Raw genomic sequence first — 21,457 nt, 5'->3', positions numbered from 1 at the left:
TGTGAGCCATGGCAGCTGGGCTGCTGGATGGCTGGCTGTGATCTCTGTGTCCCCCTTGCTGGTCCCTTCATCAGGGAAATTGCAGCCCAGGTGGGCCTCTCAAGGTGAGAAGTGGAAGGCATTAAGAGTCAATTGAAGCTGCAGAGCCCAACCCTGATGGCAAAGGGGACTGCCATGGTCCCAGGTGTGGGAGCTTTTAAAAGAGGGCTTGGAGGCCCTGCTCAGGGTGTTTGTGCTGGGGAGGATGCAGGTAGGCTGGGGCTGCTCTGTGCCAGGCAGGTAGCTCCTGGCTTGGGTCACTGGTGAGGTTCAAGGAGGCTCCAGTGCTCACTGCAGCCTCTGTGCAAGCAGCTGAGGGGAGGCTAGAAGACCAGACTCTAAATTTCATGGAGATGGTTGAGGCAGAAAACCTTTTAGTGGCACAGTGTTTCCCAAATACCGAGGGCTGCAAGAGGCAGGAGGTGGTGGAGACCAGTGGTCCCTTATGGGGTTGCTTTGGAGCTCATAAAGCAGGTTAGTCTATTCTCTCAAACTGCAAAAAAATAGATTTTTTTCTCTTACTTCTTTAATAAAGCTAACTTTTAACAAAGCAGCTTTCTTCCTCTTCCTTGCACAAGTTCTGACTTCAGCTTTGTAGCTTGGTCTGTGCCAAGCTTTTCCCAGCAGTCCCTAAAAAAGCTGCCCCAGAAGCCAGCAGGCTTTGGGTCCATCCCTCTGCCCTCCTTTAAGCTTGGCCCTGCATACCGAGGAGGCAAACTCTTGGGGTAGCGTGGTGACAGGCAGCAGTGCAAATGTGTGGAGAAAACAGGTAGAAGTAATGGGCTGGAAGTTAGGTGAGGGCATTTTGGGGCTGTGAGGGAAGAGGGGCAGGGAGTAGCCCAGTTCTGGTATTAACTGATGACATTGAGTGCATTAATCAGCGAGTGCAGCTCATCCCTTACACTTTCCAGGGAGTGGCGGATGGTCTGGGGGCTGTCCAGGAGCTCAATGCTGTGGGTGTAGGGCTCGTATTTCACTGAGAAGGGCCGCTTGATGTGTGCCGCATAGCTCCTGCAAGGAAAGAAAGGGTGCAGAGGGCTCGACACAAGAAACGAGTCTTGGAGCCTGGCTCCTACCCTCCTTTTCCTCCTCCCCATCGCTGTTCATCCAGACAACAACAGGTTAATGCCTCCCTTAGGCAGAATATCTAGCTTAACAGGAAATCTTTGGTTTCCCATCTTTCCAGCTTCACAGGGCTGTAGGGATAGCTGAAATCAATCCGGTTCAGCAAGGGGGGGTGCTGAGTTTGTGGATTTCCTGGGGTGGAAAGCGTGGGCCTGCATCAAGCTGAAGGGTGCACTGCACTTATTCCTCTGTGGCTATCTCCAGGCACTTTCTACTTTAATTGCCCTTTTCTTTTTCAAAAATGCCAAGGAGATTTAGAAGCTAATTGTAGAGAAAACGTGTGGTATTATAGTATTAGATTCCTAAATCCTTTCTGACATTAGCTAATTTGCTAGTCTCTGCGTGTGGAGGGGATGACTGGCCGCAGGCCGTGCTAAGGGTGGGACTGACAGGAGCAGCTCAGACCTGAGCTAGGGGATGGGAATGGCATCACCCAAGCTGTGCAGCTGATCAAAGTTGCACTGTTTTGCACCGAAGGTCAACTGGAGCCTGAACCTCAATGACAAGTTTGACTTTGCCTGATGCACCTGCAGAGCAAGACCTTGCCACCTTTTTAAAAGAAGCACGTGGCCCAGTGACTGTGAAGCTGATGGTGAAAAGAAATCGTGGTCAGCTCAGAGGCTAGCATGTGTATTCTTGACAAGGTAGGTTTGTGTTTTTATTTAACCCTTAACATTGAGTTGGGCATTTAAATGTGGGTGCTTGTGGCTAAAATCTTGTGCTGAAAAGGCCTGGGAAGATATGGGGAGGCATGTTGGGGCAGGCATGCTCCTGGCTGAGGCTTCACCCTTTTGCTCCTGAATTGCTTAGCTTAGGGTACCCTCTTGTGGCTGCTGTGGGTCTGCACAACGAAAGAAATGCCTTGCTTTCTCCCATTGTTGTGTGTGCTGTGGGGAAGACTAACCATGCATTACTGGGATTTAGGGTGAAAACACCACTGTCTCAGGAGCAGACTGGGGGTCACATAGCCAAAGCTTGCAGGCCGGTGCTTGAGGGGGTGCTGCTGTGCTGCAGAAAGGGGAAATGAGTGCAAGTGGAAGGGCTTTCTGCAAACCCATTTAGTCTGCTTCCTGAAAATGGGGCTTATCTCACCCAGCTTATTAATGCTATCACCTGCAGTGCTGCCCCTTAGCACAACTGCTTGGACTTCCCACACCCTTCCTCTGCTGATGGTTAGAAACTTGCCTTCTAACACAAGTGTTTTTGCTTGACACCTTGGTGAAGTGCTCAGGTCTCTGTGTGTGCCTCTGGAAGGGTGCTGTGGGTGCATGTCCACCCTGGAAAACTCTGGGAAAAGAGCTTTTCTTGAGGGGTAGTGTTGTTAGTCAATCCCATAGTGGCAGCTGCCAGTAATGCAAATAATATGAGCATTTTAATATTTTCACCTCATAGGATAACATCTGTGTGGTCTGTAAAGAGGATTGTTTAAAGTGCCTGTCACTGCCAAAACCTTATAGCTTAATCTTGATGAAGTGGTGTATTTTTCCCTTTTAAATGAAAGGAAATGACTCATGAGCCAACAGTTTGGTGTGTTTTTTTTTTTTTTTAAAGCAGCCTAGTGTGTGTGAGAGGATGGGCTCCCCAGGTGCTTGCTTTTGAGCAGCTGGACTCTGGGTTACATGAGTGGTGCAAGTGAGTGTCATAAAAGCAGAAGTTGAAATACAGCAGTCCCTGCCACATTATTTATGTAAACTACCCCATTTACAGGACCTGCAAAGTCATGCATGTTACGTGGTGCTTAGTCTCAACCTATGCCCTCCCTAAGCTAAGGCAAAACAGTATAGACAGAAGCTTCCTCTGACAGCTCAATGTGGCAGGGCTGAGCTTTCCTCCTGTAGGTGATTCTGGTGATGGCTGAGAAAATGTTATTTTGATCTGACATCTGTGTGTAAAACTGCCCCTGCAGCCTCCATCCTGTTTGCAGTCACTTGTGACAGGGAAACCATATTACACTAGTGGGGTACTGTGTGGGGTCTGCTAACACATTAACCAGATGAGGAAGCAAAAGCTTCCTTTCCACCTGTGGATAAAACTGTCCATTCCATGTAACTAAAGCTATTAATGATGTCTGGGATTTTTGCTGGTTAAATGACAGATGTGTAAGCTGTCCTGTGGCTGCTCAGAAAGAAACACTTCTCTGCCTCCTAAACTCAGAGACCAGCACTGTTTTGAGCAGCTTTTCACATCTATGCTAAAATTTTTACATGACCCAACATGTGTGTTTCATAGGGACACATGCTGGTGGGATGCTCCTGTGTGGCTGGCTGGTACCTGACCTAGCCTTCCTGAAGCAAGGAAGCAGGGGAGGTCCTGGGGGTGTTTTGTGTCTCTGATTTCTGGACCTGCCACTCTTATGTTGCTTGGCCTTCCTGGGAACTGGAGATGGTCTTTAACTCCTTTCTATGAGAACTAGGGAGTTAGGTTTGTCCTTTCTTTCACTCCCTCAGTCCCATCTCCATGAGTGCTTCCCCCTCTGACACATTCCTTCACATCTGAGCCCTCAAGACCAACACTTGGGCAAATCATACCACAGCTGGGCCCCATGGCAAATTACTACAGGTGAAAAATGTGTGAATGCCTATTTAGGCCTAAATTTAAAAAAAAAAAAAAAAAAAAAAAAACTAACTTTATAGAGTGCTTCTGAGACCTTGAACTGAAAGTAGCTGAGGTGCCAAGCCCTGTTTTGATATTCTAGGTTTGTATCCCTGTTCGGGTCTCTCTCAGTGCCCAGTCCTACCTCAGTTTGTTTTTGGCATCACTGAAGCTCTCAGACACGAAGTACACAGGCTGGTAGTTCTGGTCCTGGTAGGGTTGAACAGCAGCAGCATCGGGGTCGAAGTCCCGCACCTCTGGTTCGTCTGACAAGGAGTGCTATGGAGACAGGCAGGAAATGCCAGTGTGAAAAGAGGGGAACTGGGGAGGACATGCATGCTAGAGGTGGAGAATAGATCAGATAAAGTCACTGCAGCTGTGCAGAGGAGGAAAGTGATTGCAATATAGGGTCTGGAGCAGAGAGGTAACTTGTGTGGAGACTTACTATGAGCTCCCCATAAGATGACAGGAGCCCGGCCCCATAGGCTTTGACTATCCCATTCTGTCTGCAGAGCCCAAACTCCACTGTGAACCAGTAAAGCTGAAAGGAAAAGAAAAACACATGGGCAACACAGTTCTTCCTCTTCATCTCCCTATCCCTTCTGAGTCCTTGCATTGCAGCAAGGGTTTGGGGATGTCTGAAGGAATACGTGCCTGACGTGGCCACCAAACATAGAGGGTAATATCCTGCCACCATACCTTGCACCAATCCCTGCCAGAGTGCTAAGTGAAACTGCTGCCATGGCAGGACAGACATGGTGTCCCCAGGCTGGTCCTGTCATGCCTGGGCATTGCATGATGCCCTTGGAGCAGGACAGGTCACCTTGCTGAGGCAGAGACAGAGGAAGTGGATGTAATTTAATCCCATCCCAAAGGGTCCCAGCAGTGCTGTCATTAGAAATATGATGCCTGATGATACTCTGGTGCCTGTGAAAATTGGGTTAATGTGCAAATGAGCTCTGCTATTTAACTGATCTCTGCTCTGTGTGGTCATCATGAAAGAGGGTTTGGGACCCTAAGCCAGCAAATGTGGTCACACTACGCTGTGCCAGTCCCCCCAGTAACACAGACATGCTGGTGGAGGTTGGGGCCTCCATGGTGCTGAGAAAAAGACTTACAGTTGCCAGTTTCTCAATTTCTTCATCAGTTGCTCCCAGAGATGCAAGCCCAATGTCCTGGAAAGACAAGGGAAGGGGTAGACCTCAGGATAGATTTGCAGCAGTAGGGTGGTGTTATTGGGAATTCCTGTCTGTTTCATAGCCTGCTCTGCAGCTGATGCCAGGGGATTTGTTCACATTTTCCAGTGTTTCTGCTGGAACCATTTGCTTGAAATGCTGCTTTCTCACATTCTTTTGTGGCCTCTTCCTTCCCCTGCCCAGTGCCTCCTGCCCTGAGCATTGTCCAGCTACCCCACTGCACCTCCAGGCAAGTACCTCCACCCACTGTTCTTGGGATTCCCTTCCTTTACCACCAGTGAACCTCTCCTTGCCCTCTTTTCCTCAAACCCACCTTTTCCTTGATGGCTACCAAAAGGGCATGAGTGAGACTCTTACAGGTTGCTCAGTCTTTATTGCCTTGAGACAGCAGATATCAGTTCCCTGAACTGCCATGCATCTCCTGTGGGCTCATGTTCAGGTTAAATGTGTCCAGCTACTGGTGCAGCAAAAGCCCAGGTGAAGTCTGGAGAGGAGCAGCTCTCCTCCAGGCAACATCTTTGGACCTCTTTGCCAGAAGCACAACACCGAGGTCAGTCTGGTGTCCCACCTAGAGCTTGGTGTTCTCAGGGTGAAGAAGCAGATGGCCACCTTACCTGAGAGAACTGGGCAAATGTCTTGTCGGCCAGCATCGGGACGTGCCCCAGCAGCTCGTGACAGCAGTCCCTGCCATTGCCAGGGGAAAGGAGGAAAACATGGTCAGCAGCAGATAGGATAGCTTGCCCATTAGGGAAAGGTGAAATGTTCATTGCTGGAGTACTCACGGCTCGGGGGAGTGCATGGGTGAGGATGCGTGGCGGATGTACTGCGTGCACTGGAACACACGGAAGGCCAGGCTGGCGAGGAAGTCCCGTGCAGACAGCAGGCCAGCTACGGGCCGGAGCTGGAAGCCAGTCCTCTCTGAAACAGTGCATGTGGCCCTTGTGGTGGGGGTACAGTTCATGGGCTGTGCTGGTGTCCAGTGTTTCCAGCACTGAAAGCAAAATCTTCAGTGCTGGGAACTAACGGGCTCCTTTATTGCCCAGAATGATGTTTGTGCTCCTACTGAGCAGCAACTTCTGCTCATTAGGGGTCATTGAAGGGCTTGGCCTTCAAGTGTAGCCCATCAGATTTAGCTGCAGCCACCACCTCTTGGGGTCTAACCCTGTCCTCTGGGACATGCACAAACCTTCACCAGCTCTTCTCCCACATCTCAGCTCATGCTTTCCTCCATGTTTAATTTCCCCATCTTTGCTGCACCCCTGGCAGACCCAGAGCTGGGTCCCCTGGGCTTTCCTCTTCTCCATCCCAGGCTCATACCCACCTTTCAGGAAACGTGAGACGTCCTCCAGCTGGGGGATGTTGTTCTCATTGTAGCCACAGAATTTCTCCAGTAGATTAAAAGCTTCGAGGTACTCCTTGCAGGCATGGGTTGGATACAGGCTCTTCAGAGTGCTGTACACCTCCTTCCTTCAGGATGAAAGATGACACATTCAGTGGCTTGGCCACTCGTGTCCTCTGCTTATATGCTACCAAGTGCTCATGCCTCTAGATTTCTTGCCTTTATTTTCTGCACTGCTAAGTCTGTCTCTTTGTCTATAGGGTTGCATGAATGTTTACACACATTCAAATGAGTCTGCAAGGTCAGTAGTCATGTCTGCACAGACCTACTTCTGACCTTGAAGGTCAGAAGACCATATACAAGGTACTAATTGCAATTAATATATTCCCTCTAAGTTTCTGAAGCTGCACTACAAAGACAGACAATATATGGGAGTCAGAGTACCCAGCAGGACTCCAAATTGATTGAACTGCCTCTCTGAGTAAGCTCTTCTGGAAGAAACTCTTGCAGTTTGTGGAGTGAATGTGGTTTTGGTACAGCCCCAGGAGAGGAGGAGACAGACCATCACTATTTTAGAGACAGCTTGCTCTCCTGCATGCAGTCCCTACCATCCATTTAAAAAAAAAAAAAAAAAAAAAAAAAAACTTGCAACATGTTAATATCTTTTATAACAAATCATTAAGTAGGATAACTGTGCTCCTGCTACTTCTTTCAAAATATCACACCGGAACAATTTAGGTTTCAATTCCTAGCCTCTGGTGCTGAAGCCACTGAAGGCTGTGGGTTAAACCAATGCTCACCAGGTACTGATCTCCTCCGCTGTGTACTCCACTTGAGGGATTGGGTCCCCGCTGCAAGGCAAGCACACCATTACTGACAGCAGCAGGGCATGAGGCAGGCTGCTCTCCCTATTGAGAAGGAAGCCCCTTGGAGAAGCTCTGTATGATGTTGATCAATCTTCTGTAAACCAAATGAAGTGACAGGAATGACAAGCCTCGGGTAATGGGTCATTTGTGCAGGTGTAACAAATACACAGACAGAAAAGCATTAGTCCAACTGGAGGTTATAAACAAACAAGGGATGAGCAAAAGCTTAGCTGACATAGTATTTTCCAGCCCAAATGTTTTTTTTACTAGAAAAATGGGAAGCCTTTTGTAAGAAATTAATTTTGTGCGCCTGAGCTACAGAGAGCTGATGGCTGGGGGAATGAATCAGTGGGTGGGAAATAAAAGCAGATAATAAGGAAAACTAAATGTATTTGAACTGCAGAAAAATGTATTGTCAGTGACATTAAAGGCAGTGAGAAAAATGATTCTTAGCAATATTGTAAATGGGAACTGAAGACTGACACTTGCCTTTTCTGCTTCATAATTGACAATTGTGTTTCCTAAATCCTTCTGTTTTGTATTTAAACATATGATATATTCACATATGACAGAGATAAAGTAGTTCCTGTTCCATTCACAGCCTGAAGGGATGTTACACAGCAGACTATGAATACTAACCTGCAGATGAGATTCAAGAGAAGGCATCTTAAATGTTTGTTCACATTATCTTAGGAGAAAATTTTTCTTGGGCCCCTCAGGACATCATTGCTGGCACAGTGACTTTCCATGCATTTAGTATTAGTATGGGACAAAAACACCAATGCGTGTACTCTGGACTTCAATTTTGCAATGAACATGAAACAAAAGAGCAGTAAGCTGTGCTGGGATCGCATCAGTTGCATAGGTAGCTGAAAGAAGGTGACCCAGATAATTTCCATAGCCTGCTTTCAGCATGGCTCTCGACAGGAATCTACATTTTAAGTCTTAAAAAATGTGGGACGTTACAGTGGAAGTCAGCATTACTGAATAGGATCTAGGGGATACTTTACAAACCCAACTTAATATTAGAGCTGACTGATGTTGTAGCAGAGATATTGTGAGCTATCACTGCATACATCAGAACAAGAGTATTAAGTAGGAGTACAAGAGATGGTCTCAATTCTATATAAGACAATGATGAGATCATTACTGGAATGTACTTAATTTATCAGAGGCAGTTAAGAGGTGAACCTCTTAAGATTCTATAAATGCCCTACAGCAAAAAATAAAAAATAAATCTGATAGCAGAATTCCATCTAGCAGATGAAAGACCACTAGGTAGTATGTAGAAAGAACTAGGTGAAAGCTAAAGCTACCAAAGATCATTTTGCACTTAAAATATTAAGTGTTAAACTTATTTCATAGCCAGGATAATGAACCATTGTAACAGATTTTCTAGGCATGTGGTATATTTTTCAGAATGTGAAACTTTGAAGTTGAGACTAGATATTCTGAAAGAGATGTTACATTTCAAAACAAAGTTAGAGATCTGATGGAATTATGAGCAGCTTCTGTTATGCAGGAGGTGTATTCTGACTTTATTAATATATGAATTAATGACTGTACACATTTTTAAATTAGGAAGGAACTGGAATACATGGAGAAAAATGCACACAAGGAGCTGGCAAGGCTGAACGGAGGACAAAACCAGAAGTCTCATGCAAATAGCATAATGAGTTCCCAATAGGCTGCATTGTCATGGTGTAATTTCTATATGGATGCTAGGAAAGACTTACTGCTTATAGTGAAAAGCGATTTCTGCTATTGATTTCCTCCTCTGGCGGTATACTTGGTCAGAGTAGCCCTGGGATGACAAATAGGAACATGATTTTTAATCAATTACTAAATTTCTAACTCAATAGCATTCATCACTGGCTGGAGCAACTTCTCTCGTGGTGGTGGTTGCACTACAGCTCCCCAGCCAGCTGCATCAATGGTTGTTTTCCAGCCCCTTCCTTCTGAGGGATGTCTCAGGATTCAAATGCAAAGATGTGCCCATGCAGACTAACTCACCGGGTGATCCAGGTCCAAGTCAGGGTCAAATTTAGTGACCAGATGGTGACACTTGTCCAATTCACAGATCTTTCTGGGAAACCAGTGAACTGTGGGGAAAGAGAAGGAGGAAAAACTGACTGGAAATGAAAGATGGATGTGAGACTCAATGAAGAAGTGTGCAAGGAGGTGACCCTTGAGGCAGTCTTCCTTTTATATATCAAATATTAATATTGAATATTTTGTAAGTTTCTTACACTTGTCTTCCTTAGTGGTCCTCACATCTTCTGCTACCCTCTTGATGGAGCTAATGAAAGTATTGAGGTCAGAGCTGTGGACTTCACAGCGCACAAAATACTCCAGTTCAGCGGTCCCTTCACGGGACTTTCGGCTCAGTCTTGTCTCCAGGTGGTGAATTTTAGCTTCAAAAGTCTTGTAGAACAGGGAGAAAGAGAAAAGCATTAAACAAGTCTGTAACACGTGAAACACCTACTGGTACTCTCCAAAGATACGTATGTGTGTTTGTGGGGAGGTTCCCACTGTCCTTTTTATTTTTTTTAACTGAGGTAAACACTTATCTATTAATTTCATGTTTTTTGTTTCTGGACAATCAGTTGGGCTGGTCAGTGATTTACCAATAGAAAACTTTCACAGTGGCAGAGGAAATTAGATCAAGAAGTTAATCGACAGAGCAAAAAGCTAATTCCTATGATCCACTTTTCCTTCAATCTCCTAAATTTGGGGGTGCTGATGTAGGAGGGGCGGGCTCAGGCTGGCTTGGGGTGCTGGCCATGGTGCTGAACCGCAGCTGCCTGGGCCAGCCCATGGTGGAGGGCCCCGTGCCTACATCACAAATGTTTGACTATCTCATTGCTGCTTAATGCCCCACATCAGAAGAGTCTGGCCTCACTTTTACTGATAGTTGTTGATATGAAGACCCCTGTGAAACTCATATTGCAATGCTGAAATGATCAAAAGGGTAAGAGAAACTGATTTGTTCTCTTCGTATATTTTGTAAGGGATCTTGAGGAGCATAGGAAGAGTTTGAAAAACATTTGTTCTGCCTACATCCAGCTATATGCCGAGCTCTGTCCAGACTCAATGTTAATGTGGGGCTCTATCAGAACTGAATTCACCCAAGGAATGAGACAAAATAGTTTATAGTCTTCCAAAGGGCCCTGGTAGTTGTTTGTTTGTTTGTTTTTTGATATCTTCAGTTCTGTGAAAACTGTTAGTATAAGCCCAAGTCCCTGCAATGACCCAACCTTTCCAATGTCTCTGGGAGATCTGTGGTAGAAGAAAGGACACAATTTCTTTTGTTAATCAGAGGCAGAAAGATGAGAAGGAACAGATGTAATGCCACAGGTAAATTAAATTTAGGATTGTGTTTTTGAATGTATCTACCAACTACACTATTACATTGTCCCCTCAACAATCAATACCTTTGCATTAATCTGACAGCTGTGATTGCATTACCTATGCTTTGGCTGCATGTAACACATACAGCAGAGTGAAACCAGCTTCCCTGCAGCCTGGTTCATGATGAGGCAAATGTCATTATGCCCGTCTGCTTTCATATCTTGTACCTGCATTGCCAGAGGCATCTGGGAAATGAATCTTTCTCCGTTGTGGCTTGACATGCTTGACTTTTTATTATCTTTAAAGCTGTCTCTGTGACAAGCTCAAAGAGCTTTTTTACCAGGAGAGATCTTTATGCAGCAAGTAATTTGCACGAGAAAGAAATGATATTTGGACATAAACTGCCCCTACTTCTTGCTTTATGTTTAAAATTTGTTTAAATTATAGATGCACTAACATAAAATCTACCAACTATGAGAACCTATACTTCTATGTTTCATACCCTCTAAGCGATGTTACATTTGAGATATTACACTGATCGATCTTTCATGCCTTCTCTGGCAGCTGTGAACTTCTCTTAGGAAGGAGACCCAGCCATGGCAATACCAAGATTTTTTTTTCTCATAGGCACATGCTACAGGTTATTTTGGTCTTAAGACAAGAATCTTATGTTGTGCAGAAAACTTTTCTCGAAACAGTCTTCGTAGAGAAGATGTAAGATGCTTTGTAATTGTTGAAGATCTGAAGCACTTTTCACAAGAACATCAGAGGTAGTGCTGCATGTTCTATAACCAGAATATCCTCTGATTACAGGGAAATGTGTAACCTCCAGATATAATTTTTGTGTTGCATAGTGGTCGGCTATATGGTATTGCTTATGATCTGGTTTTATGCCAGAAATGGTTGCATTTTGTGAGGGAGAAGGTGTTTTATAGTAATGTATATCAATATATGAGCTAGCACCATGCCTTTGTGATGACCAAGGCCAGCCATGTACTAAAGTATAGTAACAAGACTGTAGAAAACAGGTCTAGGGAAGTGATTCCTCCTCTTCCTCTGGGATGAGGGACACCATATCTAGAGTACTGTGTCTTGTAGAAGAAAGGCATTGATGTGCTCTTACAGATATAGTGGAGGGATGCTGAGGTGTACAGGTGGCTGGAGCACAGTGTTATATGAAGAAAGAGGAAGGGAATTGAATTCGCTCAGGCTTAAGAAGTGAAGGTGCAGGGGAGAGATTGCTGTGTGCTAGTACCTGGTGGGAGAGTGTGAAGAAGACAGAGCCAGGGTCATTTTAAAAGTACATGACAGGAGGACAAGAGGCGAGGGGCACAAACTGAAAGTAAATTCATTGCGGGGGGGGGGCAACAAACAGCACACAAGAGTCCAAAGATGCTACGGAATTTCTGCTTTGGTGATACTCAATGCAACAAACATGGCCCTGAGCTGCAACCAGACATGCTCTGAGCAGAAGTTTGGACCGGGGACTCCTGAAGGTCCCTTACAACCCACGTGACTGATTAATAGGAACAAATTGTCCTCTCCTTACTGCTGAAGTTAATGAGATTAAACTAGCATACATAAAACATAGCTCAAACCCTAAGTTTGCAACACACTTTTGAACTTTTCTGGATGATAATGCACTATATAAACGCAAGTTGTCACATTTTAGTTGCTGTTCAAATAGCCAGGGCTTATCTCAGTCTTTCCATTCATGGCACTGAGATACTAGATAACAGAAGATTATATTGCTGGCTAGGGGTGGGGAAAAAAAAAGCTCAAAGAGTTAAGAGTTTCCCTTGATATTAAAGCCATTTACAAGATGCACCTCTGGGGGGGGGAACCAACCTTTAACACACAAATCAGAGACTAACAAAGCCTTGACCCAGATGCTGATCAGTACTGTGGAAGGGGGACCTACTCTGTAATCATGCAGGGCACACAGCACATTTTGAATGTGGAATCAGCACTGTGCATGAAGCTGAAGTGCTGAGCAGTAGAGGGGGCTGTCAGTATGCTACAAGCAATGTGGGTGTGGATTGTGGGTGTCAAGTTGTGTGGCTGACTCCAGTAATTAAGCAAAATCCAGCCCAGAGTGTTATAAAAGCACTAAAGTGCAGAGGTAGGGCTCATTCCTAGTGCGAGCATGCTAGGGCATGAGTGAAGCATGACTGTGGGGAGATGATGCAGACAATTAACTTATAACTTGCAGTAGTCAGACACAGTCTGAGTTGTCTTTGATAGACTCAAGTGTTATTTCTCACAGAACCACCATGAAAAGTATAGTGTGTTCCTTGAGGCCAGAGAAACCAGTTAGGGACTCACCTCAAACACCTTGAGTGCTCGGGACAGTGGTGATGTTTTGGATCCCTTGAGCATGAAGAAGAGGTTCAGCATGGCTCTCCCATCCTTCTCCTCAAAGACAATGGTCTCTGTGGACTCTGCAGCATCAGTGGCTGCGGCTGCAGCCTCTCTTTCCTTCCTGGCATCCTCGATGAGGCTTTGACGTCTACCAATGAACCGTGGAGACTGGAGGCAGACCAGGAAAAAATAACACTTGTAATAGAGCTAGGGGGGATCAGAGGTGACCCCAGTAGCTGGGTGAGGTGTGAGCAAGGTGTCTGAATAGGGGAAGATGGGGAAGGTTGTGCTGACTTGCCCAGCTTTGCAGAGGAAGGGTTGAGGAGGAGGACTGAGGCATTAGGAGTGAACTCAGGAATGTAGAGCTTTGGGGAAAATCTGTGCAAAATATGCTTGTGGTATGACTAAAGTGGGCTTTTCTCCTCAACTTCCCTAGCAAAAGCTTTCAATATTTTTCAAAAACTAAAAATCAGAAACAATTTTGCATGCTTTTCAAGTGTCTGATGAAGTGAAGGGGAGAGGTGTTAGATAAACATGAAGACATCTGAAAAAAAACACTGAAGGACAGCTGAAGCCCACAACTGTGCCATTGCTGGAAACCAGGCCCTTGCTGCCCATACACCCCCAGCTGCACTGAGACGCATCCCACAGCCATTTTCTACTGAAAGTATTTGGAAAATAGCTGCTGCTAAACAAGGAATGCCTTTCCTATCTTGTGAAGTTTTTGAGGTCTTCCTTTGAAAAGCATAGCCTGCTTAAACGCTAAGCCAGTTTTCTTTCTAATTTTCAAAGCCCACCACGATGTTTTCTCTGAAAGCCTTCTTAGGTGCTTTAAGCTGACACAAATCTGGCTTCAGGGCTTCCCCGACATTTGAAATGCAGACTGGAAAACACAGCACCTCTAGGCATCAGCCCATGCACTTCTCCCCAGTCCTTTTTATTTTTTAATAAATACGCCCCTCTGGAATAATATTTGCTGATCCTCAACCACTTTATTCCTTGCAGCACAGAGAAATGTCTAACAAATAAGTACATATTGCCACTTGTCTAAATTGGTGGTATTCGTGTCCAAAGAGAGAAGAGATCTAATAAATATCCTGGGCTGTAACTTTTAAGAGCTTGCAAACGTGCTCAGCTTTAAGCGTGTGTTTTATATTGCTACCACGTTTAAAGCTAAGCTGCTGTTTGCTTTCAGGTGCCCGCAATAAGCAGGGCAAACAGTCTTGTGCTAGCCACAGGATCTGCGTTCTGCAGCCATCCAAAGCGCTTTAGCTACAGGAGTTTTATTGCATTGTGTCCCAAGGTGCAATAGGATTTTTCCTCTGGGGTGGAGTGGGGCAGAGGAGGGGAGGAGCCAGACCCCCCCCACCCCCCCCACCCCCCCGTTTAGGATGTAAATCAGCTTAAAAAAAGGCACTGGAAGGAGGTTTGGTGTGAGAACCTGTGTCACTGGCACGCAGGAGCAGGGGGTTCAATCTCTGTCGAGGGGTCCTAGGAGATGCTTAGCTCCACACCAACATGTTTTGAGTGGGGAAGTTTGAAAAGGGGTGAAAAAAAAATAAAAGGCCAAGGCTGGATTTTGTTAGGGAGAAGAACAGCGGGGGGGGGGCTGTCTGCCTGCTGCTTGCCTGTGCGCTTTCCCTCTCAACACCATTTCCACTGCTTCTCACGTTTGTGCTCATCAGGGAAATATCTCCTTTTGGGAGGGCATTTAGGCATCATTTTTGCATATAAGCTGACCAAACTGATCTGTCATGATAAATGCCTTCCATTCTTTGGCAGTATTTCCATATTTCCCCATGGAGTGTACCTGTCCAGCTACAATAAGAAGTTTAATTTTATTTTTGTAAAACATTTACCTATCTGGGACTTGAGTCTGATGTGGCCATTCACTTTGCACAAACAAGTACTTAGTTTTTCCTTTGAAATTGCTGCTGCTCTGAGTGCCAAGCCTGAGAAGCGCTGTTAAAAATACAGTGCTCTGAATTAAAGCTTTTGGGCTTGTTATTTGCAACAATCCTGGGCAATCTTTCCTGCACTTTGGCATCCAGCTGCCATCTGTTTGAACACTCTGCAACCAAAACCTTGCTAGAGCTACAAGGTGTATTGTAAAAACTTACTAGCAGCAGAAAATCTAAATATATAATAGAAAGATGTTCTACAGGGCGAGTTTTATCTCTGCCTGGCACAGCTAATGTGTGAAACACCTGGTGAGGAAGAGTCCTGGGATTGCAAAGCTCAGAGGGGACACATCTGCTGGAGCTGGCAGGCAGGGGCTGGGTGGCCGATGGCCTGAGGATACCATGAGGGCCGAGGACATGTGCTGTCATGTAGAAGTGCAGAGCCATGCCCCTCGCTTGGTACAAACTAGCAGAATAAACCATAGGATTGTGGTGATCTCCTATGCTAGGCTAGGGTTGTTTTTAATTTGTTTCTGTTGTTCTGAGAATCTCTATTCAAAGAAGAGATGCAGAGGTGGGCTGAGGTCTTATGTCTGCTCTGGGCTGGAGGAGGCACTCATCCAGGCGGCAGCGCTCCTGCCCGTGAACCCAGATTCCTGCAGCCCCTCGCTCAGTGCCCTGCTTCCCACCGAACACATGGCAGCTGCCCAGCCTGCCCAATAACCAGGCAGCAGCCAATGTATTTGACAAAGCAGCCTGGAAATTCCCCATTTTCAAAGAACCGTGCAAGAGTTTATTTTGCCAGGGTGAAAATGGCTGTACAAAATAGAAGCCTTCCCTAATTTTCATCCGTTAGAGAAAGCAAGCTTACCTCTTTGCTTGCTAAATGTTTCCTTTCCTTCTAACATGCCACATGCTCTAAAATGCTGTCTCTGCCGCGTTTCCTCCCAGCACACATCCCAGGGGCATCCCCTCCCTGTGCCATTAAGGGCCACCCACAGCCTGGCCATGTCCCTGACCTGTAGGGCTGCCCCATGCCACCGGTCTCCACCCTTTCCCTGGGGTCCCAGCCATTTGGGTTAGGTGGGGATTGTCCCTACGTCCTGTCCAAGGGATTCGCCAGAATTTTTTTTTCTAAAGGTAAGTGGCAGCTCAGTGGGATGTTTTCCTCTTCTTACACCTGTAGCTTTGGTGTGTGCAGAAGTATTCCCTGAGGTAAAACCAGGGCCCTAAATCAATCCAGGGAGCGGCAGGAATAGAAACAGGGGAAGGGAGTATCGGGACAGAGCAACTGCAAACAAATGGAGCAAATTGCCTGTGCCTTGCAGGTAGTCCAAAATAAAAGACACTCTTTTTTCATTAAGCTATAACAGGTGAAATCACTGCAATTTATTGCCTTGCAATCAGCAAGAGCATCAAAGTTTTCAAAATTGCATTGCGCTGGCGATACTTTGTTACTTCTGCCTTAGGTCTAGAGGTTTTTTAAGTTGCTTTTGGTTGCAAGGGGGTGAAAGTATGTTCGATTGAGCTTTCATCCCCCTAAATCTTTGCATTTCACACATACCAATGTGTAGAGAGGAGTGTGTTAGTAATTTTCTTCTGCCAGCCTAGAGCCAGGGCTGGGGTAAGCACCTGCTGACAGCGTTGGCCTCTCTATCCCTGCCTGCCACTGCCTACAGCTACAGGAGAGGCTGCGCTGTTTGGGGTGGGGGGGGGGGAGAAAAGAAGTGGGGTAGGGTTGTCTTACCATGATGGCCTCAGCTTGCTTGGAGTCCAGCTCCGACACCGCCCTGCGGAAGCCTTTGGCTGCAGAGGTGGAGATGTTGGGGGTTGGCATCTTCGCTCTGCCACGAGCTCTGCTCTCTGCTTTTCAGCTCCTTGCCAGCTTTTTATAGGGCAAGGCTGACGTCAAAGACTCTTTCAAATCTTCCCCCCCTCGTCAGCCCCCCCCCCCCCATCACCACCTCCCTCCTTTCTCCCCCTCGGGCTGAGAGGAGGAGGGGACGTGAAGGAGAGAAACGTTTCTGTCCCATTAAATCTAATCGCCACAAAGATTGCAGACACCCTGCCTTCACAGACCTGCTGCTCCCCCACACTTGTTTCACTGTGCCCAAAGATTTCCGCTCAGTTTTCTGTCCCCCCACTTCCCTTTCTTCTGGTGGAGTTCATTCTCACGCCGCATTTCACTCCTGCAGATTTACTTCCCCAGCTTGGGTGTTGTGTGAGAAGATTTTGATCCATGAAAGGACAAAATAAAAGGAACGAAGAGATGTAGCCTTTTATTTTCTCCTTGTTTGCTTGTGAAAAAAAAAAGCTTGAAAAGCTTGGAAAAAAAAAAAAACAAACACCTGTCAACCCTACCTTCCCGATGGCTTTGCTTCTTGCTTCTTTTGCTGTAATTCTCCAGAGGCCAAATACCCAAATGGCTGAGGACCTCTGGGACTATGGCAATGGGTGGCACTTCAGGACCCTGAGGGTCTTGTTCTGCTGAGTGCAGGAGGGCCCCTTTCCCCCCGTGGGATCCACAGCAGCTCTCTGGCAACAAAGAAATGTTGTCCTGCTCTGTGTGAGCCACCACAGTGCTGGGGACAGGCTGTCCAAAGCCCCTGTGGTAGGGAAACCGGTTGGGTTTCCCTGAATGCTTGGTGGCGAGCATGCCTCGGAAGTTGTCTGCTGAGGGCACCTGCTGACTTTGTTGGTGTGGAAGCTGGGTTTGTGCCACCTCCTGTGAACACCAGGGTGCAGGCGGCGCAATCAGCCCCACCAAGGCAACTGGGGAAGCCCACAGAGCCTGGAGGGTGGTAGATGCTGAAGCCCAAGTGAGCAATTGGCAGCAGCTAAAAATTTGGCCCAGTTCTGAGCCAAAATTAATTCTGACTTGGGTCGAGCAGCTTGTCTGGTTGCGGGTGCTGAGGGACACTGCTGCTGGTTACAGTGGGAACCAGAGGAAGGAGTTGAGCATCCTTTGGGCTCCTCTCCCCCAGCAGGGACACCCTGCTGTTAGTGCTTCCTCATATACCTTGGTAGGTCTCATATGAACATACATGACTTAAAAGCAAACCCAGACCATATCAGTAAACTATGTAGGCTGTCAGTAAGAAGAATCAATTCTAGCAGAGGCTGCAAAAGTAAGAATGATATAACTTTCATGTTATACATGAATAAAGAGCACCCACTGTGGATTCTGGAACTCCATTAGTTTGTACATACTCTACTCCCCGGCAAGGAAGCATATAAAGAAAGCAAGGATGATGCCTTTTCCAGCCACTGCCTGTTTGCTTTGCTGGAGAAGTTGTCTTACGCAGATTTACAGCAACCCCAGGCCATTTCATGCCATCAGGGTGTTAAATGGCTTGGGATGAAGTTGCAAAGATACTAAGGAAAGCCATAGTTAGGCTAAGTACTGAAGAAATATGATTAAAACTATTCACAGACTTTGCCACCTTTACAGTATGAAAATTTTACAGTAAAAAGCCTTTCTAAGATTGGGCCAACCTGTTTAGGAAAGAAAACGGGACTTGGGTAGGAGAGAGTTACAATAATTGTATTTGAATATTTTTGTCTGGATAAACTCTTTTAACTTGCACGTTGCTTTAAAACAACACACAGAATTCAGAATTTCAGTATTTTTTCGTTCTTGGTTTTCAGTTCAATTTCAGGAAAATACACGTTTCAAAATATTTCCTTCATACTGTTTTCTTACCTTAAAATCAGAAAGAGCAGACATTTTGATAGAATTTTAATTGTTGATAACGGACTTAGCTTAAAGGTCTTTTTAGAATAGCATTTGCCAAGGATGATAAACCTAAAATCAGCCATCAAAGCAAGTCCCACTTATTCAAATTTGTAATCAAGCTGCTGAAAGGATAGCCTTAAAATGTCAGTTCATGTGAAGAATTGAGAAAATTGGTGAAGTATTTTAACAAATATGGGAACAGAGCAAGTCAGTCAGCCTTCCTGCAGGCTGCTACTCGGAGATCACATACAAGGGCTCTTCTGACAAACAGGGGCTTTAAAAAGAGCTGATAATATCAGGGAAGTTTTCAAGACTAATGTACAAATAGACAGGATTGCTTTGAATATATTTTCTGGTTTCCTTTTGTTTCATTACGTATTGTTTCTCTCCTTGTAAAATCCAGCACTCTATCTAAACCCATCAGTTCTTCTACTTAGTTCATCCCAAAGCCCTTGATTTTTAATCCCTCTTCTTTACAGGGATGATAAATTAGGCATGCGACTCTTCCGTAAATCCTGCTAAGCTGTCTCCCCTTCTCTGTCTGGTGACAAGAGCCCCACATTGTTTGGAAACATTTTCCAGCACAGAGGCTGCACAGAGACAAAGTGAAGTCCTACTCCTTTACTCCTTTAAGAGCTCTGCACATCAGCCTGTAGCTGTGTGTAATCATAAAACAGTGTGTAATGCAACAGGTCTTGGTACGAGTCCCATGGGGAAGCAGCAGCAAAAGGCAATGACCGCCCAGCCTGCTGGGGGGGGCTCTCTGGTGGCCTAGGGAGCTGCAAGGACAGGGTCTGAGCTGCAGAAGTGGCCCTCTGAGGGCCAAAGAAAGGGACCGTGTCTGCCCATGGGAGGGCAAGCTGATGTCCTCCCATCACAACCGAGGACAGCCCTGATGGCCGTGTGGGGTGGCCAGGTCCCCCTATTGCTCTTTCTCCCACCCGCCCGCACTCTTTCCCTCTTCCCTTCCTTAGCCTGAATAATTACAGTCTGCCACATAAAGCAATTACAGTTAGCCAGCTCCATCAAGAGTTTTTTTTTTTCCTCCTCTTCATTCAACATCTCTGAGTGCCTCAAAGGAGTTTAATAACCCATAATGACACCCTAGACCTCCACGTCATTGCAGCCTCCCTAGGACTGGGGCAGCAACAGGAGAAAAAAAAAAAAAAAAAAAAGTAATTAAAATCCACATCTCTCTCTTAACTTTGCAGTCTTTTATTATCTAGAAGACGCTGACTTTTGTGCTTGTGCTCTGTCACAACAGATGAGCCCAAGGGAAGGGGGGCTGCAAGGAGCAGAGCTGTGTAACTCCTCAGTAAGGGCTCTGAGATGGTTGCTGCAACGCTGGGAGAAAGGCACTGCTGGATCAGGGGAGGCTTAGCAACTTCAGATGTGCTCTGATGAATGGGTCAGGTGTGGGGTCCTCTGTTCCCCAAGTCACAGAGGTGACCCCTGAGAGATGAAGAGCCCCGTTGCCGGGATTGTTCTTCTAACCACTGGGTGAATCCCTGGGCAAAATGAAAAACAAAACCAAAAGAAAAAAAAACAACACCGCCAACATGAAAAAAAAAAAAAAAGTGGCAAAACCCAGAGGTTTCTATAGGAGATGGAGTAGGTCTGTGCAACCTCATCTAGTGCCTTTATGCTGTGGTTATTTATCAGTGCATTTTTAAAGGGTTGTGTCAAAGGATAGTTCTTCCCCATGGGTGCAAATCCAATGACTTAAGGATTACAGCCAACACCTTTAGCAGCTAAGTGCAAACCTCTGTGTCCATGATTTCACATGTCAGAAGGCCTTCTCAGTTTTCAGATAAATCTGAGAATATTCCTATAAGGCACCAAAAATGCCCCCTCGCCCTTGGTTTCAGAGCATAGGGTTGGCTGGTCTCACAACTCCACATCCAGAGTCAAAATTTGTGCTCATTCTGCTCAAATCTTGCCTCTAAACCCATCGATTCTTCTCTCATTGGTCAAAAATGAAATTGCAATTCCAGGAAAATTTTACAGCAATCAACTTTTCAGAGAAAACAATGTGATTTCAGGCAAAATAGTGAATTTTGGGGGAATAGGTTTTCAGAGAGAATTCAAGCTGCTTGACTTGGCATCTCCCTCTCCCCAGGAACAGGGAATTTACCCTGAGTTTTAGGAATATAAACAGCAGCAATCTCCATTGCTGCTTCAGGAAATGGATCGGGAACATGCAAGTGTAAATTCAGAAACCTTGTATTGATGATTCACCCGCCACTGCAGAATCCAAAATAACCATCTTGTCTCAGATCAATGGGGAAGCACTTAGGAGCAATTTTCTCTTTGGAAATGTGGGCAGCAAGCAGACAGTCAGGAGCAGGTGGCGGAATAAAAAGCACCATCTCTTGGAGCGTGCCATCTTGTGTGGTTGGAAAACTAATTGCTGACACCTCTGGCCCACTATATTTCAACTCATAGACAACTTCTTTAACAGGGTCAACAGGGAATTTCACCTTTGTGCGGAGAAGTAGCTTCCTACGTGTATTGCAGCAAGTCTTCTCCTGGATTGCCAGTCTTTGTGATTTTAATTTATGTCTGTGATACCCAGTATTTTATTCCCAGCTCCTGGAGTCAGCTTTCATTTAAAAAATAAAATAATAATAAAAAAAAAAAAAAAGAAGGGCAGCCCTTTTGAGAGGAAAGATTGAAGAGTGGTCTGGGAGCTCCCAAACAGAGGGGGGGAAAAAAGCCCCCCAAAAACAGTAATTATTGTGTGGAGATCTGGCACAGAATTATTTGAGCATCGATTCTGACAGTGAATTTGCTTTTCTGGAAAAAAAAAATAAATGTACAAGTAAACAACTGCCCTAGAACATCAGAAACATTATGAAAAGAAAAAAAAAAAAAAAAATCAAATGTCCGGCGCTAATTCTATTGCCACCAACCAGCACAGAAAACCGGGAGCATGCTTCTGACTGCTTGCT

At 45.7% G+C, this 21,457-nt stretch overlaps 1 protein-coding gene across 1 annotated transcript; it reads right to left on the bottom strand.

Moving 5' to 3' along the window:
- Positions 1 to 890: 890 nt before the first annotated feature.
- TH (tyrosine hydroxylase) lies at positions 891 to 16,607 on the bottom strand (the record flags this gene model as incomplete). Its single annotated transcript, XM_082761203.1, has 13 exons — positions 891 to 1,050; positions 3,902 to 4,035; positions 4,202 to 4,297; positions 4,875 to 4,931; positions 5,567 to 5,636; positions 5,735 to 5,870; positions 6,274 to 6,419; positions 7,092 to 7,142; positions 8,894 to 8,961; positions 9,171 to 9,259; positions 9,407 to 9,581; positions 12,834 to 13,037; positions 16,518 to 16,607. The coding sequence occupies 13 exons, from the start codon at positions 16,605 to 16,607 to the stop codon at positions 891 to 893; spliced, it is 1,476 nt and encodes a 491-aa protein (XP_082617329.1).
- Between the last annotated feature and the right edge of the window lie 4,850 nt (positions 16,608 to 21,457).

The sequence above is a fragment of the Aythya marila genome (assembly GCF_965140915.1).
Source record: "Aythya marila genome assembly, chromosome: 5".
NCBI classification, from domain to species: domain Eukaryota; kingdom Metazoa; phylum Chordata; class Aves; order Anseriformes; family Anatidae; genus Aythya; species Aythya marila.
The sequence above is the reverse complement of the archived record's forward strand: the minus strand, read 5'-3'. Positions and strand labels throughout refer to the sequence as shown.